The sequence below is a fragment of the Melanerpes formicivorus genome, unplaced genomic scaffold, assembly GCF_026170545.1.
Source record: "Melanerpes formicivorus ecotype bairdi unplaced genomic scaffold, bMelFor1.0.p_v2 SCAF_64, whole genome shotgun sequence".
NCBI classification, from domain to species: Eukaryota; Metazoa; Chordata; class Aves; order Piciformes; family Picidae; genus Melanerpes; species Melanerpes formicivorus.
Genome location: NW_027142416.1, coordinates 1175538 through 1201365, shown reverse-complemented (window position 1 = coordinate 1201365; position 25828 = coordinate 1175538). Strand labels below are relative to the sequence as shown.

At 52.2% G+C, this 25828-nt stretch overlaps 1 protein-coding gene across 1 annotated transcript; it reads right to left on the bottom strand.

Annotated features, from left to right (window-relative positions):
• Nucleotides 1–21859: 21859 nt before the first annotated feature.
• CDKN1B (cyclin dependent kinase inhibitor 1B) lies at nucleotides 21860–25194 on the bottom strand. The gene is made up of 3 exons (XM_068162389.1): nucleotides 24647–25194; nucleotides 23954–24084; nucleotides 21860–22707 (listed from the first exon to the last, which is right to left on the bottom strand). The coding sequence occupies exons 1-2, from the start codon at nucleotides 25119–25121 to the stop codon at nucleotides 23963–23965; spliced, it is 597 nt and encodes a 198-aa protein (XP_068018490.1). The 5' UTR covers nucleotides 25122–25194; the 3' UTR covers nucleotides 21860–22707; nucleotides 23954–23962.
• Between the last annotated feature and the right edge of the window lie 634 nt (nucleotides 25195–25828).

Here is a 25828-nt window from a genome sequence, read left to right as displayed (position 1 = left end):
AACCTCTCTGGGCAGCCTGTTCCAGTGCTCTGGGACCCTCACAGTGAAGAAGTTCCTCCTCCTGTTGAGGTGGAACCTCCTGTGCTGGAGTTTCTATCCATTGCCCCTTGTCACAGGGTGCAAGTGAGCAGAGCCTGTCCCCTCCCTCTTGACACCCAGCCCTCAGATATTTACAAACATTTATTAAATCTCCTCTCAGTCTTCTCCACACTAAAGAGCCTCAGGGCTCTCAGCCTCTCCTCACAGGGCAGTGATCCAGTCCTTCAATCATCCTGGTAGCTCTGTGTTGGACTCCCTCCAGTAGATCCTTGTCCCTCTTGAACAAAGCCATCTAGACTGGTCCCCAGGGCTGATGTTCTCAAAGCCATCCAGACAGGTGCATAGGGTACTGGTTTGGTGACTGCCATCTGCTGCTTGGGGGCTAGCTTCTGGGCTTCCAGGTGCTGCAAAGAGTGTCAGCTTCTCTCTGAGAGAGTCTGACTGAACAAAACTAGTTCTCAAAGCTTCATAGCACCATAGCACAACTGGGGGAAAAAAAATCCGCCCAGCCCTTTCTTGAGGGGGAAACAAAAAAGTCATCGAATCACAGAATCAACCAGGTTGGAAGAGACCTCCAAGATCATCAAGTCCCATCTATTACCTAATACCTAACACCTCCTGACAACTAAACTATGGCTCCAGGTGCCACATCCAATCCTTCTCTGAACACCTCCAGTGATGGTGACTCCACCACCTCCCTGGGCAGCACATTCCAATGGCCATCACTCTTTCTGTGAAGAACTTTCTCGTCACCTCCAGCCTAAACCTCCCCTGGTGCAGCTTGAGACTGTGTCCTCTTGTTCTGTTGGTGGTTGCCTGGGAGAAGAAACCAACCCCAACCTGGCTACAACCTCCCTTCAGGTAATTGCAGACAGCAATAAGGTCTCCCCTGAGCCTCCTCTTCTCCAGGCTAAGCAACCCCAGCTCCCTCAGCCTCTCCTCCCAGGGCTGTGCTCCAGACCTCTCCCCAGCCTCCTTGCCCTGCTCTGGACACGTTCAAGTATCTCAATGTTATTCTTGAATTGAGGAGACCAGAACTGGACACAGTACTCAAGTCATTCAGGGCAGGGGGGGGAGCAAAGCCACCAATGAGGGGTTGAGGGGCACAGAGACTACCCAGCTGACTAAGGCTGATGATGTGCTCCACCAAACAGCACCTCTTTAGAGACATCACAAAACAAGCTCTGAGATGGCAGTGAGAGAGGGGAGCACTGAGAACTGCAAGCAAAAGCGAAGACATCCTGGTTTCAGTTCCAGCCACAGGAACTGGGTGAACCTGAACCTGACACAAATTACACGAAGATATTTGCATCACAATGAAAACAACCTGCTGCTGCAAGGGTGAGGCTGCTGCCCTGCCTTCCCCACCCCATCACTTTCCCCAGTTTTCTGGAAAAGAGATTTCTACAGTGAAAGGCTTTTGCTCAGCCCTCAGCTTCCTCATCTGTCCCCAGCAACTCCTCCCTCCAGGGCCATAGGGGCACTGCCAGAGCCCCTACCAGGTTCAGGATCCCTGCCTCAGAAGAAAGGAAGGACTCCAGCACCCTACTTCCATGCTTGCTGCAAGCACATTAGTAAGAGAAAGTAAGCAGAAGCTGCTTCTCTTGATGATTAGCCAGCAATGCTAACTGGGCAGCCAGTGAGTGAGAGCACGAACTGCCCATGGGGTAAGGGCATCATCCCTTCTGCACACAGGCTGCCTGGTGAGACCACACCTGCAATACTGTGTCCAGTTTTGGGCTCCCCAGTTCAAGAGAGACAGAGACCTGCTGGAGAGAGTCCAAGGGAGAGCCATGAGGATGATTAGGGGACTTGAGCATCTCCCCTACAAAGAGAGAGAGAGCCCTGCAGCTGTTTAGTCTTGAGAAGAAAAGAGAGTGGATCTGACCAATGTCAATTAGCATCTGAGGGGAGGGTGTCAAGTGGAGGAGGCCAAGCTCTTTCCAGTGGTGCACACTAATAAGACAAGGAACAACAGGTACAAGCTTGAACATAGAAGATTTCACCTCAACATGAGGAGAAACTTCTTTACAGTGAGGGTGCCAGAGCCTTGGAGCAGGCTGCCCAGAGAGGTTGTGGAGTCTCTTTCTCTGGAGACTTTCCAAACCCACCTGGATCCTCATACCCTGGGTGATCCTGCTTTGGCAGGGGGGTTGTACTCAATGATCTCTGGAAGTCCCTTCCAACCTCTGATGTCCTGTGACACTGTGATACTGCCTCAGACAGCAGCACAGCTGTGATGGGATCCCTGGAGACCCCCAAACAGCTTCCCAGCAAGTCCAGCACCTTCTTCAGAGCAACCTGTAGATAGACCAGCCAGCCACCTTCCTTCCTTCCTTCTTCCCACCCTCCCTCCAGACAATCTTCTGGATCTGCTAATTTGTTACTTCCTATGTAGAAGCCTTTTCTTCCTCCATTCTGCCCTACCTCCTTCTGTAAAGGCTTCTGGGTTGTGTTTCCCAAACCTGGCTTCCCTTAGCATGCAGTTACTTCTGTGTCATTGAAGCATTTGTCACCCAGACATTCTGGAGGGGGGAAAAAACAAAAATTGACTACACCACGTTTCCTTCCCATGCACAACACTTCTTACCTCCACCAAAGAGAGGGAGAGGAAATACTCTGAGCTGTGCTCAGCTGGCTGGGCTTTGTTTGCAGCAGTATCTGAAACCAAACTCTCCCACAGCCCTTATCTCACCAATTGTGCATTCATTGTGAAACTTCAGTGTCAAGAGAAAGATTTCTCTTCTAAGAGGCAAATTCAGTGGGAGCTGAAAGTGTCCTGCCAGCTTCATGTGATGTTCTCAGTACCTTGTGCAAGTGGTGGCTGTGAAAAGTCATGGTAGTTTTAGGCTATGCCTTTCAAGTGTTTTCACAGATCTTGAACAGAAAGCAGTGAAATTCACTGGGTGTGAATAGGAAAATCAAGATAATGCTTACAATCCCATTGGAGAGGTATCTACCATAAAGTTGAGTTCCCAAAACAATCTCCCTCTTCTCTCACTTCTTTGCTCTGGGAGAGATACTAACTTGCTTCTGCTTGACCTTGGCTGCATTGTTTTGGCTGTATCTAGCTTCTCTGCTCCTTTCTTATGTCCCTTTTTTTGTACAGGGGGGCAAGGGGGAGGCAAGAAGAGAGAAGCTAGTAGCTTCCCCTGGTCTTTGACCAGGGGGTCCTTGTGCTGTTTATTAATTGTAAATACCTGCAAATACTGTATATTTGTGCATATTCATCATATTCTATTGTAGAGTGTAGTTTTGCTTGTAAACACAGCTTTCATTTGCTTCCAACTGAGCTGGTCTGGCAAATTTAATGTTGGGGAGGGAAAATTTCAACCCACTACAAAAGTGTGAGCTGCAGAGGGGCTGCTCCCAGGGCTGGAACTGGAGCTGCTGTAAGCCAGCACAGCTCACCTTGGTGACACTGGCCTGGCTGATTTACAGCACTGCATGGGTGGGCTGCACTGCTCTGTGCTACCCTAGAGCAACAGGCACAGCAGGCACAAGCCCCTCACAATCCTGTGGCTGTTACTCTTTAGCTCTGCTACTTTCTTTCCCATGGACAACAGCAAGTATTTGTCTCACCATGTTGGGTCACTGGACCTTAAGGTACAATGTACCTGCTGCTCCTGCTGAGAGGGCACAGAGGGAGCATCCTCTGAGGAAAGCATGACAAGTCCCACAGGCAGAACAGAAGAAAGGTGAGGGGAAACAACAGCTGGGCAACAACAGGGCTCTGGGCAACCTGATCTAGTCAAGGATGCCCCTGCTTGCTGCAGCAGGGGCTGCAATGGATGAGCTTTGGTGGTCCCTTCCAAACCAGACCATTCTATGATCCTGTGGCTCTGTGACCTTTGCTAATTCCAGATGTGGCATCAGACTACAGCAGATCATATCTCTGAGACATGTTTATATCCTCCTTTCTATCATAGAATCACAGAACTGTTAGGGTTGGAAGGGACCTCAAGGAGCATCTAGTTCCATGGGGAGGGACACCCCACACTACATCAGGTTGCTTACAGCCACATCCAGCCTGGCCTTCAGAAACCTCCAGGGATGAGGCTTTCACCACCTCCCTGGGCAACCTGTGCCAGTGTCTCACCACCCTCATGGGGAAGAATTTCTTCCTAACATCCAATCTGAATCTACTAATTTCTAGTTTTGTTCTATCCCCCCAGACACTCTAAAAAGTCCCTCCCCAGCTTTCCTGTAGCCCCCTTCAGATACTGTAAGGCCACAATTAGGTCTCCTCAGAGCCTTCTCTTCTCCAGACTGAACATCACAGAATATCTCTGCATGGAAGAGGCCTCCAAGATCATCCAGCCCAACCCTTAACCCAGCTCTGCAGGGTGAACACTAAACCATGTCCCTAAGCACCAGGTGCACACAGTGCAGTGAACACCCCCAGGGATGGTGACTCCAGCACTGCCCTGGGCAGATCATTCCAGTGTTTGAGAACCCTCTCTGGGAACAAATGTTTCCTAATGTCCATCCTGAACCTCTCCTGGCACAGCTTGGAACCATCTTCTCTGTTGCTTGCCACCAAGAGGCTGCCCCGCTCCTGGCTCCAGCTTCAGGAGCTTTTATCCAGCTCCAGCTGTGGAGAGCTTTTATCCAGAAAGAGGTCACAGACAGTTTTCAGCTGTGTGCTGAGACCAGGAGTGGAGCACAGTGGTTTGGCTCCCTTGACTTTTGCACAAACAGCAAAGATGTCCCCTCCTTCATGGCACAGCCACCAGTTTCACATGCTTTGCTGACCACCATTCCCACAGCAGCTGCTTCTTCCACACTTCTTTCAAGGAAACTACAACAGAGGGTGGATTTCTGGTGGGGCCTGGCAGGGGCTGCTGGGCACAAGCTCCCAGTGAAGGGTTTTGAAAAATGACTTCCAGGGAGTCACAGCCACACAACTTCTGCCTAGTGTCCCATCCCCATCTTGGTGTCATCCTCCAGCCTTGTGTCACAGCAAGTCACCCCCCAGGCCACAAGAAATGCCTAAAGAAAGCATGGTGGTGGCAATGGGAGCACTGTGCTAGCTCAGGGGGCACAGAGTTTTTCATGGCAAACAGCTGCTTCCTCACTTGTGCTGAAGAAAGTCCTTCCAAAGCTTTTTCTTTTTAACTTCTGGAGCAACACAAAACAAAAACCAGAGACAAACGTGGGAGGCTGCCTTTGATTTGGTGCAGTGGCAGAAACCAATGCGGGGGGGAAGGGAGGGAGTGAAAGAAATTGTTTAAACAAAAAAAAAGGGGGAGGAAAGGGGGGGGGGGAAGATGAGGAAAACCCCCAAAACCCAGTCTTGGACTGTTGGCCCAGGCAGAGAAGAATGCTGGAGGTGGCATATGCCAAGATGACATCATGGGAATGATGCAATTTCTCTGCAGCCAGGAATCCTGCATAGCAGGGAGCTATGCAGAGTGTCTATGGGGAAGGGTGGCTGTGTTGATCTGCTGGAGGGTAAAGAAGCCTCACAGTGGGGTCTGGACAGGTGAGACCCATGGGCCAAGGTTAGTTGTATGAAGTTCAACAAGGCCAGGTGCCCGGTCCCGCACCTGGGTCACAACAACCCCATCATAAGCTACAGACTTGGGGACATGTGGTTGGAAACCTGCAGCCTGGAGAAGGACCTGGGGGTATTGCTTGAGAGTTGACTGAACATGAGCCAGCAGTGCCCAGGTGGCCAAGAAAACCAGTGGCATCCTGGCTTGTGTTAGAAACAGGGTGAGCAGCAGGGACAGGAGGTGTTCATCCCCCTGTGCTCAGCACTGCTGAGGACCTACCTCAAGTGCTGTGTTCAGTTCTGGGGACCCCACTAAAGGAAAGACATTGAGGGGCTGGAGCATGTCCAGAGAAGGGCAACAAGGCTAGCAAAGGGCCTGGTGCACTTGGCCTATGAGGAGCATCTGATGGAGCTGGGGTAGTTCAGTCTAGAGAAGAGGAGGCTGAGGGGAGACCTCATTGCTCTCAACAACTCCCTGAAAGGAGGTTTGAGTGAGGAGAGGGCAGCCTCTCCTTGGTGGCAAGCAAAATGTCATAGGGTTGGGGGAAAGGCCAGGCCCTTCCCCCCCCACTCTGAGTAGAGGGAAGAAAATTGAAGGGTCACACAACAGCACCAGAGGAGATGGTCCCAAGCTGTGCCAGGGAAGGTTCAGGCTGGATATCAGGAAATATTTCTTCACTGGAAGGGTTCTCAAACATTGGAGTGGTCTGCCCAGGGCAGTGGTGGAGTCACCATCTCGGGGGGTGTTCAAGTGCCACGTGGACCTGGTGCCTAGGGACATGGTTTAGTGTTCACCCTGCAGTGCTGGGTCAGAGGTTGGACTGGATGATCTTGGAGGTCTCTTCCAACCAAACACATTCTATGATTCCCTGCACACTTTTCTACAATCCAATTTGCTCTTTGGAGTACAGACATCCAAGCTGACAAGCACTAATGGTAAGCTGCATACTTTGCCTATGTCTCAACTAGGCAGAACGGGGAACTGCCTATCAGCGGCCACCCAGCACTTTCACATGTAAAGAACAGGCTTCAGTTTGTGTCCAGCTTTGCCAAATTTCAGCTGCTTGGGCTGGTTTTTTTTCCATGTGTCTTGTGTGCCCCAGGCTAAGTGGGTCTTGGGGAAAGCTTCAGCAAAGTGATTCTGTCACTTCTCAGCACAAGGCAAGGGGAAAACACCTTTAGCCCCTGAACTATACACATGAAGCTACTTGGGGCATCCTGTGATGGCTCCACATACTGGAAAAGGAACATGGCATTTGTGCAATCCAAGCTGGGCCCCTCCTGCTGCTCCTCTGTGATTCTGCTCCATGCAGCCATGGCAGAAGCTGTAGGTGCAGGCTCCAAAGAGATTTATTTACAGGTTTGAGAACTCCACCCATGTGTTTTATCCATGATGAAAAGAAGGAAGAAGCCTTAGCTGAATCAGAGCATGGAGGGAAATGATGAACAGACAGCTTGAGGAGCTCTGGGCTCTCCAACAGCTTCTAGCTCACAGGAGGTCAGTTGCTGCCAAGCAGTCATTGCTAGAGAAGTGATGCCTCCAAGCCCACCAACCTCCTTCCTACTCAATATGCTTAGCCTCCGTTTCTGTCATGCCTTGCACAACACAGCTTCCACCCACAGCCATCAACCATGGCTACAAGAATACAAAAGGAATGGGACTATTCCTGAAGAGTACATGTTACTCTGGAATGAGAACTGGTTCCTTGGGTCTCACCTCCACTGGCTGCAAAACACCCTGGGGTGTAGGTTTCCTTCAAGGGGTCACTCCAGTGGGGACACTAGCCCAAAGAAATCTAGCCCCTGATGCCTTGATGTGAAATATTGCTTCTGCTAGTCTGGATATTTATTGCAAGCAAACAGAAATTAAGTCAAGGTGCACTAATAAGCCCCTGCTCAATGAAGTCTGCTTACTAATTCCATGAGGCTGTCCTTAAAAGTGGTCACTGCACCTCACAATTCAGTCCAAAATACCTATGCTTCAGTAACTAAATAGCTAGGGAGAATAATTAGTGTGGAGAGCTAAGCCAAGCACAGACTACCCATTACCTTGACAAAGAAATACCTAATTTATACATAAACATCATGGTAAGAGCAGGAAATATCCCATCAACTGATATAAATCACTCAACTCTCTCATCCTCTGGCTCTAATCCCATTCCAAGTTAGAAGAATGTTCTAATCAGAATCTGCAAGGAGGAGAGAGGAGACAGAGGATAATGAGATGGGTTGTGAGAAGAAATAGGCTGGCACAGAAAGGTGGCACAGATCTGAGATGAAGCTAAAAAAACCCACCACACCAAACCTGGAATATCTCCCTGCCAGGAGACTCGTGTTCTTAAAGAATCAACAACATTGTGATAAAGCAGGGAGCAGAATTGGAAGCACAGCTGATCACAGAATCTTAGAATGGCTCAGGTTGGAAGGGACCTCAGAGCTCATCTACTCCAACCTCCCCACCATGGGTAGGGACATCTCTCAACTACACTCAGCTGCTCAAGGCCTCATCCAGCCTGGCCTTCAACACCTCCAGGCAGGAGGCAGCCACAGCCTTCCTGGGCAGCCTATGCCAGAGTCTTATCACCCTTGCACTGAAGAACTTCCTCAGATCCAGTCTAAGCCTGCTCTCCCCCAGCTTCAAACCATTCCCCCTTGCCCTGTCTCTAGACACCCTCAGGAAAAGTCCCTCTGCAGCCTTCCTGGAGGATCCCTTCAGGGATTGGAAGGCAGCTCTAAGGTCCCCCCAAGTCTTCTCTTCTCCAGGCTGAACAAGCTCAGCTCCCTCAGCCTGTCCTCATAGCAGAGGTGCTCCATGCCTTGGATCATCTTTATGACCTCCTCTGGATTCTCTCCAACATCTCTGTGACCTTCTCATGCTGGGGACACTTGCTCAATACCAGACAACAAAGAGTTAATGAAGCATCCTAAACACCAGCCTGCTACTGATTATTTCAAATCTGGAATTTTTGCCTAATCCTTCTGCCAGGTTCCACTGCCCAAGATGACTTGGACAACGTAAGCCAAGCTCTCTACCTTAAAAATTCCCTAGGCAGGTAAAAGAAAAGGAGGAAAACATCTGATACTGTTTCTGTCACTTCTGTGTTTTGATAGCATGCTCAGTGGTCACCTTAGCCTTTGAGATGGTGGCTTGGGTGGTATCAGTCTGCCTCTGGAAGCAGTTGACATTGCAGAGAGAAAAACCTTTCTGCTAACAGGCCACAGCTTAAGACTGCTGAATATGTCCAACCTCTGAAGAAAATAAAAAAGGAAAGAAAAAAAAAAAACCAAACAATAAAATTGGAGGACTTTTGAAATTGTTTTGTACTCAGCTCTGGTGAGGCCACACCTCGACTATTGTGTCAAGTTTGGGGCACCTCAGTACAGAAGAGATATGGAGGTGCAGGAGCTAGGGCAGAGGAGGGCAACAAAGCTGCTGAAGGGTCTGGAGAATAAATCCTATGAAGAGCAACTGAAGGAGCTGGGGATGGTTAGTTGGAAAAAGAGAAGGCTGAGGGGAGACCTCATTGCTCTCTACAACTACCTGAAAGGATGTTGTGGAGATGTTGGAGCTGGTCTCTTCAGAGGTAATTAGTGATAGAATGAAAGGGAATGACCTCAAACTGCCACTGGGTAGGTTTAGACTGGACAGTAGGAAAAAGATTTTCCCTGCAAGAGTGGTCAGGGGGTTAGAGCAGCTCTGCTACAAGGACAGGCTGAGGGAGCTGGGGGTGTTCAGCCTGGAGAAGAGAAGGCTCCAGGCAGACCTAAGAGAAGCCTGCCAGTACCTGAAGAGGACACAAGAATGCTGCAGTGATTATTTGCAAAGGCCAGTAGTGAAATAAGAGATTTAGACTGGATGAGAGGAACAAGTTCTGCACCATGAGGGTGCTGGAACACTGCAACAGGTTGTCCAGAGAGGGAGTTGAGGCCCCATCCTTGAAGATATTCAAGGCAAGGCTGGACAAGGCTCTGCTCTAGTGGAGGATGTCCCTGCTCACTGCAAAGGAGGTTGGACTAGATGAGCTTTGGAGGTCCCTTCCAGCCTAAGGCAACCTACAGTAAATGCCTTGATGGGCACAGGGACAGACCAAGAGAGGGGAAAAGAAAAACAACCTGAAATTGTGTGTGCTGCTTCTGCAGCACTTGCCTGGTTATCTAAGCACTAACAATCGTGTTACACTCCATCCCATCCTCACCTCAGCTAATTTTGTTCTTTAATTATGACTCCTGGCAACCTTCAGTACAAATGAGGATTTTCCTGCTTCGGGTCATGCATGTTCTTGGCGAGGAGGAGGAGGAGGCTTCTCTGTCAAAACATTAGCTGCCTGCAGAATTAATTCTATTTATCTGTGAATTATTTTCACATACTGGAGGCATTCTTCCCTCTATTGGACTGCACCAAGTGCTTCGTTGCAGGTTCTCGTGTTATTCTTGCTCAGATAGGAGGCCAAAAAGGAGTAATTAAATTCCCATTTAAACCCCATTTCCTTAAATACAGCTCTCCTCTTACCACACACAGCTGGGGTTGTTCAGCCTGGAGAAGAGAAGACTCCAGGGAGACCTTAGAGCTGCCTTCCAATACCTGAAGGGATCCTCCAGGAAAGCGGCAAAGGGACTTTTCAGGAGGGCGTCTAGAGACAGGACAAGGGGGAATGGTTTGAAGCTGAGGGAGAGCAGGGTTAGACTGCATCTGAGGAAGAAGTTATTCTGTATGAGGGAGGTGAGACTCTGGAATAGGCTGCCTATGGAGGCTGTGGCTGCCTCCTCCCTGGGACTGTTGAAGGCCAGGTAGAATGAGGCCTTGATCAGCTGAGTGTAGTTGAGAGGTGTCCCTGCCCATGGTGGGGAGGTTGGAGTGGATGAGCTCTGAGTTCTCTTCCATGCTGAGCCATTCTAGGATTCCATGATTCTTTCCTAGATCCATGCTCTTTCACAGGATGCAAGAACCCATGGGGCCAGGTACAGCCCACAAATTCATTTCAGGTGGCCTCTAAGCACGCTATTGTTATCCCACCACTTACTGGGTAACACGAAGGCACATGTTGATGTGAGGCACACCAAAGGTGCTCAAAACACTGTATTGTCCCTGAGCAAGAAGATAATTTCTTGTCCCTGGTGTAAAGGAAGGAGTTAATGGCTTGCTGCCACCTACTGCAGAGGTCCTTCTCCCTGGCTAGCTATGCCCAGGGACAGTCTTTACCCATGCTGGCATCTGGAGCCACCGCAGGTCTGTGCTTCCAGCAGAGAGAAAACAAAGGCTCTATCTGGAACGGTCTGAGGAGAACCAAGACACAAAGGTGGTTTCTGTGCCTTCAGGGCCAAAATCACTACTAGTGTCCTGGCAGTGTAAGTCCACACTGACCTGGGTGCTAGCCCTCAAGGTCCTCCAATGGCTTTGGCATTGCTCTTCTTTGAGAGCTTCTCCAAAGAAGGGAGCTGAAATATTTCTTGCTGACAAAGAGTTTCTCCTCCATAAACTGCCAAAGGATGAGCCCCCAGAGGTAGTGCTGGCATGATCAGCCTGCTCTAACTCCTGCTCCACAGGAGGTGTAGCTTCAATGCTTTGAGCTACCCAGGACCACAAATCCAAGCTGCAGGCAGCACATAGCCAAAAAGCACAAAACCAGAGCTTTGTATTCACAACAGCACAAGCACACAGAAGTCATGAACTTTTCAACAATCAACCACCTCCTGCTAACTGCAACATTACACCCCAAGAATCTTAGAATGGCTCAGGCCAGAAAAGGACCTCAGAGAGAATCTCCTTATGGATGAGGGCACTGAGTGCACTGTCAGCAAGTTTGCTGATGACACCAAGCTGGGTGAAGTGGCTGACACACCCCATGGTTGTGCTGCCATTCAGAGAGACTTGGACAGGCTGAGAGCTGGGCAGGGAGAAATTTAATGAAGTTCAACAAAGGCAAGTGTAGAGCCTTGCACCTGGGAAGGGACAACTCCATGCACCAGTATAGGTTGGGGACTGACCTGAGGAGAGCAGTGAATGGGAAAAGGCCCTGGGGGTCCTAGTGGATGGAAGGTTGACCATGAGCCAGCAATGTGCTCTTGTGGCCAGGAAGCCAAAGGCCATTCCAGAGTGGATTAGAAGGAGTGTGACGAGCAGGTTGAGAGAGGTTCCTCCTCCCTCTCTACTCTGCCCTGGTGAGGCCACATCTGGAATATTGTGTCCAGTTCTGGGCCTCTCAGTTCAAGAAAGAGCTCAGGTAGCTGCTTGAGAGAGTCCAGCGCAGAGCCATGAGGATGATTAGGGGAATGGAACATGTTCTGTATGAGGAAGGATTGAGGGAGCTGGGGGTCTGTAGCTTAGCGATGAGGAGACTGAGAGGTGACCTCATCCATGTTTATAAAGATGTGCAGGGTGAGTGCCAAGAGGCTGGAGCCAGGCTCTGCTCAGTGATGCCCAATGACAGCACAAGGGGCAATGGTGGAAGTTGAGGCGTAAGAAGTTTCACACAAATATGAGGAAGTTTTTTTCCCCTGTGAGGGTGACAGAAGACTGGCACAGGCTGCCCGGGGGGGCTGGGGAGTCTCCCTCTCTGGAGATATCCAAAACTTGCCTGGATGCATCCTGTGCAATCTGGTGTAGGTGTTCCTGCTCAGGCAGGGGGGTTGGACTGGATGATCTCTCAAGTCCTCTGAAAGTCTGTGATTCCAACCTCCCCACCATAGGCAGGGACACCTCTCAACTACACTCAGCTGCTCAAGGCCTCATCCAACCTGGCCTTCAACACCTCCAGGCAGGAGGCAGCCACACCCTCCCTGGACAGCCTATTCCAGAGTCTCACCACACTCCTACTGAAGAACTTCTTCCTCAGATGCAGTCTAACCCTGCTCTCCCTCAGCTTCAAACCATTCCCCCTTGTCCTGTCTCTAGACGCCCTCCTGAAAAGTCCCTCTGCAGCCTTCCCGGAAGATGCCTTCAGGTATTTAGGGAGCTAACACAACAAATCAGGCTCTGCCTCCCAGTCTGTAGTAGGTTTACCTCCAGGGGTGGTGCCACCTCCCTCCATGCCAGAGACAGCCACTCCAGTGCAGAGAGGCCACATGGCAGATTCCCAGGAGCAAGAGCAAACAGCCCTGAATAACAACAAAACCCAGCAGTAACAGTGCCTTTGGATTCAGAGGTCAGCTGCAGGTTGGATTAAAGATGTACAGAAAAATTAGGACATATTGCAGAGGATACAAAGATGAATTTAGGAAGAAAGGACTAGGAACAAAAGATGGCAGAAGGGTAACAAAATGACACTGGAGCATCAGCAGGACTGGATGGCTCTCAGGAATGAATCAGCCCTTCCCAAGAAGCCTAGCACAGACAAAAGCTCCACAACATACCACCTCACCCTGTGCTGGTGGCAGATTGGCCTGACTTGAAACTCTGCCTTTACCTGAGCTCCAGCTTAGCTCAGAGGGGAGCAAAAAAGGCTAAGAGATTTGTGTCAGGCAGGGCAGTGAGGTGCACTCTTCCCAAGGACTTCAGACCTGGAGGAGGTTAACACATCTCTGTTCTGCCCCTGCTTCATCCCCACTTTGTGTTTTCAGTGGGAAGTGGCTGCTGGAGCAGCTGAATATCCATCTTGCAAGCCTTCTGCCAGCAGAGTCCCCTCTGGGAAGGGAATTTGCTGCTGCCCATCTCCAGCCAAAGTCTCACCCTATCTGTTCATAGTCATTTGCCCAGCAAAGTTCACTTCAAAAGGCAACAGCTGCTCTTCAAAGAGACAGCACATTGGAGTGAGGTGGAGAATCTGTGGTCTCCCTAGCCTTGCCCAGAGCTCCTGGAAGTCTTTGGAGAAACCCAGACTGCAGAGATAAGAAACTCAAATTTGAGGGATGGGATCAGGGGAGCAGGCTGTTCATAAATTCTCTTAAGGAAGGAAAACCCTTCAGCTTTCTTTGGGAAAGAATATTGATTATTTCTAATCCATTTCAGTGTAGATTAAAGAAGGAGTCTCATCTACCTCCACTGAGGTCCCACAGAAAACACCAATGGCTGTGTAAGACATTCTGAGCATCCCTGTACAGCTACAGGCATCCAGCACCATATTGATGGAAAAGGGGAAACATCTGTGGAACATATTGCCAGACTCCCTGATGAAAAGTCCCTCTCCAGCCTTCCTCTAGGACCCCTTCAGGTGCTGAAAGATCCCAACACACAAACCAGCAACAAAGAAGAGAAGGTGGGAATTCTTTGCAAGACCATTACCTGATGCAGTTCCTCAAGTGGCTTCACCAGCAATGGCAGGAGCAGGAATGGGAGGCCTGGATGAGGAAGGAGGTTCCTGGGGCAATGTTTTGAACAGTACAGACTCAGCTGTGAAACTCCTGCCTCTGGTACTTTCAGCCAGACTGGCAGCTCAGGAAACCAAGCTGAGTGGTGGTGTTGATATGCCAGTAGAAGAGGATGTCATCCAGAGGGACCTGGACAAGCTGGAGAAGTGGGCACAGGTGAACCTCGTGAGGTCCAATAAGAGCAAGTGCAGGGTCCTGCACCTGGGCCAGAACAATCCTCACTATCAATACAAACTGGGGGGATGAGGTGATAGAAAACAGCCCAGTGGAAAAGGACTTAGGGTGCTGGTGGACAAGAAGCTGGACATGAGCAGGCAGTGTGAGCTTGCAGTTCAGAAGGCCAATGGCAGCCTGGGCTGCACCAAAAGATGCGTGGCCAGACAGGGAGAGATGTGATTCTGCCCCCTTACTCTGCTTTGGTGAGACCTCACTTGCAGTGCTGTATCCATCTCTGGAGCCCTCAGCACAGGAAGGACATGGACCTGACTGAGCAGGACCAGAGGAGGGCTAATGGGGTTGGAGCAGCTCTGCTATGAGGACAGGCTGAGGGAGCTGGGGCTGTTCAGCCAGCAGAAGAGAAGGCTCCAGGGAGACCTAACAGCAGCCTGCCAGTACCTCAAAGGGGCTACAAGAAGGCTGCAGAGGGACTGTTTGCAAAGGCCTGCAGGGACAGGATGAGGGACAATGGTTTGTAATGAGAGAAGAGCAGATTTAGAGTGGATGTGAGGAACAAGTTCTGCACCATGAGGGTGCTGGAACACTGCAACAGGTTATGCAGGGAGGGAGTTGAGGCCCCATCCCTGAAGATATTCAAGGTCAGGGTCAACAGGGCTCTGAGCAACTTGCTCTAGTGCAGGATATTCCTGCTGACTGCAGAGGTGGTTGGACTGGATGACCTTTGGAGATCCTTCCCAATGCAACCCATTCTGTGACTTAAAGGCCTGCGGCTCAGGATTTAGACTCCACTAACAACCACGGCTCACCCAGCTCCACCTGTTTGCAAACCCCAGGCCCTCTTTTGCACTGCACTCAGATGAAGATGGCTGTTCTAGAAAAAAAACCCATGCCTTTTACATTAACTTTTGTCCAACCCAGGAAGATTAGCATCCACTGATGCCCCTAGGTACAGCCCAGGTAGAAGTCAACATCTATCCAACTGCCTGACAGCAGAGACAAGATGCCAAGCAGCTCTGACCCAAAAGAGTTGGTTTCTGAAGCCATCCTCACTGCAGTTCTACACAACCAGCTGGTAGAAAGAACAGAAAGAGGATAAAAGGTAACTGAAATGAGAGGGGTGGATGGAAACACCCCACTGCTTTGTTCCTCAATACTGACAAGCCTCTGAATCTCTGCTGTGCTTCAGGGCTCAAGGTTTTCATCCCCTCCTAAAGCAAGTAAAGCTGCTATCAAAACTCCACAGGCAAGCAATTGCAACTGAAAACGTGAAATGATGCTTCTTAGCTGTCTTTGCCAGCTGCCTGGGACCCAAGAGGACATTTCCAAAGGGAAACACTGCCCATGGAATCTGCTACTTGACTTCTTCAGTGGCCGAGATAGCCAGCAGCTCTGCAAACCAAACCAGCAGAGGTCTCTGTTCCACTAATCCACTAATAAAATAAATTCACTATCCATATTTATCCCTTAGGACCCCCGGCCCACAACATAGAATAACAAAAAAAACCAGCAGGAAACCAACAGCTCAGATGGGAACAATTTATCACTTTGCTCCAGGAAAAAAGAAAAGAGAAAAGAAAGTTTGTGGTCAGCCAGGTTACCAAGTTTTGCCTCCAGGCATTGCCATTTGGCAGGAAAAAAATGTGTGCTATGGTCAGCTCCAAACCTCCTTACTGTCCAAGGAAAGTGAGGACTGCAGCAGGCACCACGCTTGCTGTGTCCCAGCCATCTGCTTCAAGACCTCTTCATGGAATCATAGAATCAACCAGGTTGAAAAAGATGTCAGAGATCATAAAGTCCAATCTATTAGAAAATACCTAACACTCCCTGACAGCTAAACCATGGTTTCAAGTGCCATGTCCAATCCTTTTTTGAACACCTCCAGGGACAGTGACTCCATCACCTCCCTGGGCAGCCCATTCCAATGGCAAATTACTCTTTCTGCCCAGGTAGTAGGGGGTCTAGAGAGCCCTTCCTGCACTTGTAGGCCCCTGGTTTCAGTCTGGATACAGCTAGTCACAACAGAAAGCCTTCAGCAGGCAACAGTTGGGTTTTTGGCCTCCATGTAAAGGGCTGCTTGGTCTTTGTGGGAGTAGTGTTTGGAGCACACAAAATGGGGAGTCTGCCCACAACTGGAATCCTTGCTTGAAGTCTCAGATGTGTGGCCAAGGATAAAATTGGAATGAAACTTACGCTCCTGCCTGCTGGCTCCTCCAAACAGCTGCAGGCGCAGTAGGACGGCCAGGTACAAAAGCCTGAACTGGCACAGCCTGTCTCTGTGGATGGGGAAGGCTAAACCACAAGGGGTGTTGCTCTCAGTTTCCACCCAGAGCTGGCTGGCAGGTGCCAAGACGCTGACAGGGAGCAGGACAACCCCTGCCAGCACAGCCTGGAGAGCTGGGCAGAGAGGAACCTAAAGAAGTTCAACAAGGTTAAGTGAAGAGCCCTGCACCTGGGAAGGGATAATAAACTGCACCAGAACAGGTTAGGAGGTGATCTGCTAGAGTGCAGCTCTGTGCCAAAGGACCTGGAAGTAGACAAGAAATTATCCATGGACCAGCAATGTGCCCTGGTAGCCAAGGCCAATGGGATCCTGGGGTGCATTCAGAGGAGTGTGTCCAGCAGATCAAGGGAGGTTCTCCTCCTCCTCTACTCTGCCCTGGTGAGATTTCACCTGGAATATTGCATGGAGTTTGGGCCTCTCCAGTTCAAGAGGGACAGGGATCCTGGAGAGAGTCCAGCTGAGAGCTACCAGGATGATTGAGGGACTGGAGCACTGCCCCATGAGGAAAGGCTGAGAGCCCTGGGGCTCTTTAGTGTGGAGAAGACTGAGAGGAGATTGAATAAATGTTTCTAAATATCTGAGGGCTGGGTGTCAAGAGGGAGGGGACAGGCTCTGCTCACTTGCACCCTGTGACAAGGGGCAATGGATAGAAACTACAGCACAGGAGGTTCCACCTCAACAGGAGGAGGAACTTCTTCACTGTGAGGGTCCCAGAGCACTGGAACAGGCTGCCCAGAGAGGTTGTGGAGTCTCCTTCTCTGGAGACTTTCAAGACTCCTCTAGATGCATTCCTGTGTGACCTGTGCTAGATTCTATGGTCCTGCTCTGGTAGGGGGGTTATACTGGATGATCTTTGAAGGTCCCTTCCAACCCCTAACATCCTATGATTCTATGAGCCTGCCAGAAGCACCCAGCAGGTCAGCTTGGCTTACCTGGGCCACGAATGGTCATCCTCTACTTCTGGTCTTCCATTCCTGGTGTCACTGGCTGTGGCAGCTGCAGCACTGCAGCTGCCAGGCTTCCTCTTCCAAAATCCAGAGCCAGAAAACTCCCCCAGGAGCCCTGGGAGGTAGCCCACATGGGATTCTACAACACCTTGACAGCAAACAAACCACTTGTGCCCTTTTCTTGTGGGAAGCCTGCAGATTAGCACGGTTTGCTATTATGGGGACAGTGCAGGCAGCCAGGCCTGTGTATTGGGTGGAGGGGTCCAAAGGCATTGCCCCAAACCCCACTTTCCAGTAATAGCACAGTGGAGGACAAACAGGAGACAGAGCCATCCTCTCCCTCAACAGTGGCAAGGCACAGGCCAGTAACACTCCACAGATGCACAGTTGCAGCCCTGGTTTCAGGGCATGTGGAGCCAAAAAGACAAAAGATAAAGCAGCTGTATCTGCTTAACTCCATCAGATCTCAATTGGACACAGGTGAGCACGTGTCGGCTCCTTGGCACAAGGCGGCAAGCTCTGTTAGATCACATCTTGCCTGCAGATTAGGCCTACAGAAGCAGGTGTCCCAAAAAAAAGCAAAGCCCCTTTGAGAAGCACACCAACGGGGGGACATCTGCACGTCTCCCTGGCCCTCTCCACCCATCCATTCCTTTGAACCTTCCATGCTGCTGCTCTTGCCCCGCAGGCTGTGCTGGCATCCCTGAAGCCATGACACTGCTCCCCTGCTGCCATGGCAGCTCAGGGCTGATAGCTGCCTCTCCAAACAAGTAACAAAGGGCCCCATCTACCATGGGAGCAAGTCAGCTCCTGGGTTTTCCACCTCGGCACATTCCCCTCTGTTTTTGTGCCTGATTTTGAGTCTTGCAACAGCTGATGTGGGCAAGGCAGGCAGCAGGCTGGGAAAGGAAACAAGCTCCCTGGGTGAAACACAGCAAGCAAGTGCAGCTACTACTAGCCAAGTGTAGAAAAACAACTTTTTTTTCTTTCTTTTTAGCTTAGTAAATAAACAAAACATTGGAGATTTGGGGAAAAAAATAATAACGTTTGAACAGAAAGCCTTCAACGTTTTTCCAATAAAATCAAAGCTGAAAAGGGCTCATTTGGGCACAGAGAAAAACAGTTCTCACCATAGAACCTCATTATTTTCCTGTAGCTCACACGTGTTGCTAAAAGCCATTATACCACGAACTTTTTCGTTTGGGTGTTTAAAAAAGCAGCAATACATCCAAACGGCCTAAGAAGAGGCTGAAACAAAATCCTGATGGCATTTCTGAAGCGGAATGTTTCCTTCTGCCAGGTTTTCTTCAGAGCTTTGTTGTTTGGGGGTTTTGTTTGGTTTTGGTTTTAGTTTGGGTTTTTTTTTTTTCAGCTGAACCTACCCAGCTGTACTGCTGGGTACGGAAAAAAAATCCCTTCCCCGTTTCCTCATTCGGGGAAGAGCAGCGAGCACACAGCTACGTGTACGTGTAGCGAGAAGAAGGAAGGGAGGTTCCATGCGCGGTGCCGCGGCTGCCGGCGCGCTCCCGCGGGGCGGCCGCGCCTATTGCATCAGTCGAGGCGGGACCCGCACGGGCGGTTCGCCGAGCACAAAGTGCGGGAGTTGTGTGTGTTTGCGTGGGTGTCCCCGGCCCCCTTTTCCTCCCCGTCCCCGCCGGGCCCAGGGCGCGGAAGCAGGCGAGGCAAGGTTGCCTCCAGCCGCCTGCGACGAGGAAGGAGGGGGAAGAACGCAGGAGGGGAGGGGAACACCACACGGTGTGGAACGTTAAAAAATGCCTCCCGCCGCGCAGACGGGGAGGCCCGGCCTGGCGCTGCCCAGCTCCACCTTAAATCTCCCCCATGGCGCAGGCCGCTTCCCCCCACCCGGAGGCGCGCTGGGCTCCGCCGCAACAACAAGCGGCAGCTCCGGGGGTGGGATAACGCGGTCCCTCCGCCCCCATGGAAGGGGCATCGGGGCGGGTTTGAGCGCGTCCCCCGCCGGTGTTTTCCCTTCTCGCCGCGCTCCCGGCTCCGCGCACCCTCTCCCCTCCCCCCCGCCCCGGGGCGAGCCAGGGGAGGAGGCGGGGAGCCGGGCAGGGGGCGGGCGGCGCCGCTCCCCTGGGGTGGTGCGGTTGGAGCGGGTGCGTCCCCAGGTGAACGGCAGCCGTTGCCGGCCCGGCCTGCGGAGCGAGATGAAAACCGCCATCGGCTGCCAGACAGCGGCGAAAAGCAATGCCGCGGCTGGGGTGGGGGACACTCAGAGGACAAACCCTAGATCTGACATGGTAGAGCAGCAGGCTTGGACCCTCCCACACCACCAACCCGCCGCAGCCTGGGGGTTCCAGCACCCGCACTAACCTCAACCAGTCCGTCCCCCTTCCTTCCCCACCCCCCCCCCCCCCGCTGCCCCGGGCGGCCGCTCCCCGCTCCTTTCCCGCGTCCCCCGCCGTTGGCTGTCGGAGGGGCGGCTTCTCGGGGATAGGCCTGCCCGGGGGGGATGGGAGTGGGGGGCGCCGCTGTTTGTTTTCTGTCGTGATCACTTTGTTCGTGCTGGGGAAACAAAAAAAAAAAAAAAACCACACAACTTTTTTTTTATTTCCCCGTACATTTTCGCCACGGGTTTCCACGTTTCCCCGCCTGCATTGCACACACCACCTTCCCCTCTCCGCCGTCCATAAGGCAGCCTGGAGTCAAAGTGGGGGGGAGGGATAGCGGAGCGCACTGGGGGAGGGCGCAGGGCAGGGTGCTCAGCGATCCTTTGCAGCCGGAGAAGTCGGTGGCACGCGCTGGCTGAGCCCTGTCCCTTCTCCTCGGCCCTGGGACAAGCCCGGGGTGTGCTATCTGCCCGGGTCGGGAGTCGGGGCAGGTTTGGGGAGAGGAGGGCAGGAAAGCCGTGCGTGACTGTCTCCTTTCCGCGTCCTTCCCCAGAGCAAGGCTGATGTCGGGGCGGTTTCAGAGCGAGGGCAAGCCCCGGCGCAGGCGGGGTAAACAACAGCTTCGCGTAGCTAGGGGGTGCAGGAAGGAGCTGGGCGAGGGCTGTGCGTGTGTGTGTGTGTGTACCAGGCCGCCCCCCTATTTACGTGTCAATTTATTCCTCACAAGCCGGAGAGATGAAAGCGCATCCCCTCCGCATCGCCCTGCGCGGGTTGCGGGCTTCCCGAGGCACGGTGACACGGCCCCGCTGTGCCGGCTGGGCGCGGCGTTGGAGAACTGCGGGGCTCGGAAGCGCCCCTCCGCCCCCCATATCTCTTTGCGCCCACCCCTCCCCCCAGCCACGGTGCCATCGCCCTGTCCGGCGGTGTGCTGGGGAGTAACGAGCTGGCGGTGCGGTCATTCCCGGGACCCTGGCGGCGGGGCCGGGCGGAGCTGGGGGAGGGTGGAGGGGCTGGGAGTGGCTGCTGCCGGTGCCTGCAGCAGCATCTGCTGGGACAGGGGTGTGCGAGGCGCCATCTTTGTTAGCAGGGAACGCGGCGCGGGGAGCAGCCGCTCCGGGCTCGCAAGCACAGCTGGCGTGCAGGGGAGAAGGTTAGCGGCGTGGTCCCCGACAGCTCCCTCGAAAGGGGCAGGAGCGGGGCAAGCTGGTGCAGAGCTAGCGGCGATCCGGCCTAGGAGGGCGGCTAACTTTTGCTCGTGTTTGAAGCCTTGCACGTCAAAACGCCCAAGTGCGAAAAGCACCTCGAGCTACCTATTCACTACCCTCCCCCCAAAAAAAGAGAAACGTCAGGAGAGGAAATTCCTCTCGTTTCCATTAAAAGGGCACATTAATCCCAGTTAGCACTGAGAAAGAACCTCAGTGAGGGTGAAGAGGACGAGCTGCATTCCTTACTTTTCACCTGCCCTGGAGACACAGGGAGATACGCCCGAAGGAAACCTGCTGTTACTTCTCGAAGGAGTCTTCTTTCCTCCTGTGCCAGGCTGAGGGAGGTTGAAACACACACTAATGAAGAACGTATTTCTTATATATGGCAGTTTTCTTTATTGATTGCTTGATGTGAAACAATATAAATCTGGAAAAAAAAAAATACTTTCCCACACATTACCAAAAAAAAAATTAAAAATAATAAAAAATATTAGATTGGCTCAGTCTGCAATCCTTTAAGCACAGCCATATTATTAGGAGGGAAGGAAAAAAAAACCAAACCAACACCACCCACCCGAAAACAAACAAAAACGAACAAAAAAAAAAATCTAAACCAAAACAAATTATCGGGGGGAGGGGGGGGGAAGGCAGGCAACAAGAACCAAAAAAACAAAAAGAGAAACCACCAAACCCACAAACACAAACCCCAAACTACCAAACAGAGCATTTACAAATGCACAAAACCATGCCACTTTGGCTTTATGGGGGGAAATATTGTCTTCTAGATTAAAAAAAATCAAAGAAAAAAAAGGAAAAAAATCTTTTAACATAAATAAGTTAGTATAATTTCTCAGTGTCTTTACAGAGTTATGTACACAGGTACACTTCAAACTTCTTTTTTGTTGTTGTCGTTGTTTTATTTTTACAGACAGGTACACAGGCAATGCAGAAATACTGATTAAAGATGTAGTATCCCTTTTTCCCCTTCACACACGACACCCTTCAGGAAGTGGGTCAAGAGCAGAAGACATTAGTATTTGAGATTCAGAGGAGAAGGGGGTGGGGGGGAAAGGGGCTTCCAGATTAGGTTAAAAAAAATACCAATGAAACAAACAACAAAACCTCCTCACGAACAAACACACACAAACAAGTCAGGAAACCGGGCAATGCAAATGGGATGAATTTACACTTTTACAGGGATTCGAATTTGCTGCATGGATTTGAGATGGGGATAGGGTGGGCCCAAGCACATAATGGAATCATCACAGCCCCACCTTTTCATCTCTATGAAGTGGGAAAAATTTTCACGAGCAGACAGCAATAATCTGCTCTGAGCAGGGTTACCACCATGGGACAGTAAAAAAACAACCGAGAAAAAAAGGGAAAGAAAGACCAAAAAGACAAGACGACCCACTTAAAGGGACAATACATCTTTAAGTAATAAAAACCCTACACTGCTTCTCTTCATACATTTCTTTCCTTGCTAGATTGTGAAAGCAAGTTCCAAACGGTCACCCTCTTCCACTCCCTCCCCCCCTCCCAACAAGGTTTATGTGCTACATAAGGTAAAAACTATATACACAGGTAGTACAATGAAGCAAATAAGGAAACACCTAATTGCACAATGCTACATCCAATGCTTTTAGAGGCAGGTCTTTACAGAGTGCCTAGAAAACCTTAGTGTTATTGTTTGCTTTCTTCTTCTTGACGTTATTTTTTTTGTGTTTTGTTTTGCTGCTGTTGTTGGTTTGTTGTTTTGTTTGTTTTCAGTGCTTGTACAGGACCTCCATCCCCCGGAGATCGGCCGATATGTATTTTAGTCTCCACTACAACTTTACATCTTCCTCGCTTCATCGCCCCCCGCCGCACCCGAGGAACGAAGACACAACGCACATCCTCCGCTCTGCAACGGGAAGGGGGGGTGGGGGGGAGGGAAAAGAAGACGGGAGAGGGAGAAGGCGATTTAAAAAAGCATCTAGAAGAAACGCGATCCGCGGCGCAACCGCTCCCAACCGACGCCGCATCCCCAAGACGATCAGGCCCTGCCCGGGTGGGGTCGCGGGGTCCCGGAGCCGTCCTGCACGCCCGGAGCCCGGCCGCCGGCATTCCCGCGGGCGCTCGGCAGAGAAAAAGAGAGCGGCGGCGGGAGCCGTCCTCCTCTTCGTCCCGGGGCTCGGCCCGCTCCTTCCCTGCCCCCACCCCAAACAAACGGGCGGTAGTAGCGGCATTTGCATAGCTGACGTGCTCCGCCACGGCTCGCCCCAACGGGACCAATTTGTTGCAAACTTCTCTTGTACAGCTTCATCTCTTTCTGCACAATCGCAAATCTAGTTTGTAAACCTTCCCCCGAAACCTCGGCTCCAAAACCGCCGGCGCAATTTACCAGCTCCCTCCCACCCCAGCCCTCGCCTTAAAACAAAACAACAACAAGAAGGAGGGGGAGCGACACAACCCAGCTCCCATTAACCCGCTCCCTTCCCTTTGCCAGCGCCTAAACCCAAACCAAAACAACTCGGGGGAGGAAGAGGGAGCGCGCACACACACAAAAAACACAAACCAAAAAAATACCCTACCACCAAAGAAACCAAACGAGCTCTGTCAAGCTCGATTTTTAAACAAAATACCCGGATTCCCCTTAAATCCAACTTCTTAATTCTCCCGACTGCGAGGTCACCGCGACGCCAACGCGGGCATTGTAGGTGAAAAAGCATCGGGAAGGAGGGGCCGAGTCGGGACACACGGGAAGCCCCCCGAAATCCCTCGTCATCTGACATTACGCACTAGCCGAGCTGAAAACGCGGTCCCTCCACCCGCACGGTCCCTGGGAACGGGCCCTCCCTGCCGCCGGTCTGGCTGCCGGAGGGCAGAGTCGGTACCACCACGACTCGGGCTCCAGCCGCCGCCACCAGCCCTTGCCCTGCCGCGCTTCACTCGTTTTGTTGAAGCCCTGCGCGTCCCAATCCCCCCCTCCAATACACGCCCATCTGCGAGCGCTTGGGGGAAGCCCCCCTTCCCCGCGGCAAGACCGGAGGGGCTCCAAGCTCCTTTCCCCCCTTCCCCAGTTCTCCTCCAGTCAAAGCACGACACCCACTCGGTAACCCTTTCTGTCCCTTATTCACACCCTAAGGCAGAGCCTAAAAGGAACCTACCTAAACAGTTTACGTTTGTTGTCGTCTTGGGCTTGATTTCTTGGGTGTTTGCTCCACTGAACTGGCACTGGGGGAGTCTTCTGAAACCTCTTCTTCTGTTGTGTTGGCCCTTTTATTTTGAGGACAGGAATCTAGGAGGGGAAAATTAAAAACAAGGGTGGGGGAAACGTGTTATTAAAATACTTTCCTTCCAGATGTTTGTTTGTCACCCAGGGAGGGTAGATGGGGCTGGGTGGGGGAGGGGGAATAGTCCCGGATCCCCGTGTCAGCTATCAGCTACTAGAAAGGGAGCTGGGTTCCTCTCTGAGAGATGCCATTTTCCTGATTTCGGCTGAAATCTCTGTCCCTCTTTTGCTTCGCGGGCGCGTTATGAACCTTCCCCCAGCTGGCCGGGAGGCCGGGCGCCTGCGGAGGGGGAACGATCCACGTCTAAAGCTTTTCCTTGCGCATCAGCTACCAGCTTCCATGTAACGCGGGACCCCACCCCCCCTCCCCGGGACAACAAACAGCACCTGAGCTTTTTTTAGGCGAAAAGAAGCAGGGGTGGGGTGGGTGGTGGTACACCAAGTCGGCACAGCCCACGGCGGCCAGGTCACGCATGGCCCCCGGCGAAGGGGCCGACAGCCCCGGCGCTGAGACCGGCAGGGCGGGCGGGCGGAGAAAAGCGCTGCCGCCTTGGCGAGGGTACGTTACCATCGGTAGCAGGTCTTTTCCTCTGCCCAGTGCACTGCTCTGCAAAGTCCGTCTGATTTTCAGAAACATCAGTCTTTTGATCTACACAGTGAGTGTCCTCTGAGATTCCCTGAGAGCCGACAAAAACCATGGTTTGGCAATTCCCGTTTACATCCAAGCTCTGGCGGCCAGCGGACTTGCAGGCAGCTTTCAGTAGCCTCGGCGGTCTGAAGTAGAAGTCGGGCGAGCTCCCCTTCTCCACGGCTTGCCACTCGTACCTGCCTTCCAGTGGCTTGTGATTCTGGAAATCGAAATTCCACTTCCTCTGGCATGCCTCCTCCATCTCCTGGCGGTGCTTCATCAAGTCCCTGTTTAGTTCTTCATGGTTCACCGGACCGAAGAGGTTCCTGCACGCAGACGGCTTCGGGTACTCTGACTGCCTGGCTTCCATGCGCTCCAGGGTAGGGCTCCCATTAGAAATACGGACGTTTGACATCTCCCCCCACCCTCTTTCTTCTGGCGGCGGTTGTTTTGCTCGCTGCTCTTTCCCCCCTCCCAGCCGCCACCGCCGCCTCCTCCGCCTCCTCCTCCGCCTCCTCCTCTCCGCCTTCTTACTTCTGGGCTCTCGGCCGCTCTTCTCCGCGCCTCTTCTCCGCGCTGACCCGCTCTCCGACCCCGCTCGCCCACAGAGAAGGGCCGAGGAAGCGCCCTTGCATAAGCGCCGGCCCGGGGGTGAGCCCCGAGAGCCGCCGCCGCCGAGGAGCCCCGGGCGGGTAGAGGCGTGGTGCGGGGTCGGGGAAGGCGGCCCCGCGCTGCCCCGCCGGCGATGGTGATGCTGCCGGCGATGGTGGTGTCCCCGCCGCTCGCACCGGCCGCCGCGTAGTAAAAACGTAGTCGGAAAAAAACAAGAGGAGACAAGACCGGCAAGATGGCGATACAAGGGAGGCTGACGAAGAAGAAAATGATTGACAGGACGAGTCTATTTAAAAGCCCGGCCGAGCCATTGGTTACGGCGGCGGGCACCGCCCCGTCGGCCCGGCCCTGCCTCGCCGCCGCCGGCTCTAAAGGTGGCTCCGAGCTGTCGGGGAGCGATGGAGGCCGGAGAGGTGGGAAGGCATCGCACTGCCTGCCTGCTCGCCGCCACCTCCTCCTCCCTCGGCTAAGCCCGAGCCCGACGGAATTTGTGCCCACCACCCGCCCCCA

What these genes read in the sequence shown, in the direction of transcription:
- CDKN1B (XM_068162389.1), bottom strand. Translation starts at nt 25,121, where the DNA reads ATGTCAAACGTCCGTATTTCTAATGGGAGCCCTACCCTGGAGCGCATG. An exon ending in GAAAAGACCTGCTACCGATG is followed by an intron (nt 24,085 to 24,646) that starts GTAACGTACCCT and finishes TTCCCCTCCTAG; the next exon opens with ATTCCTGTCCTCAAAATAAA.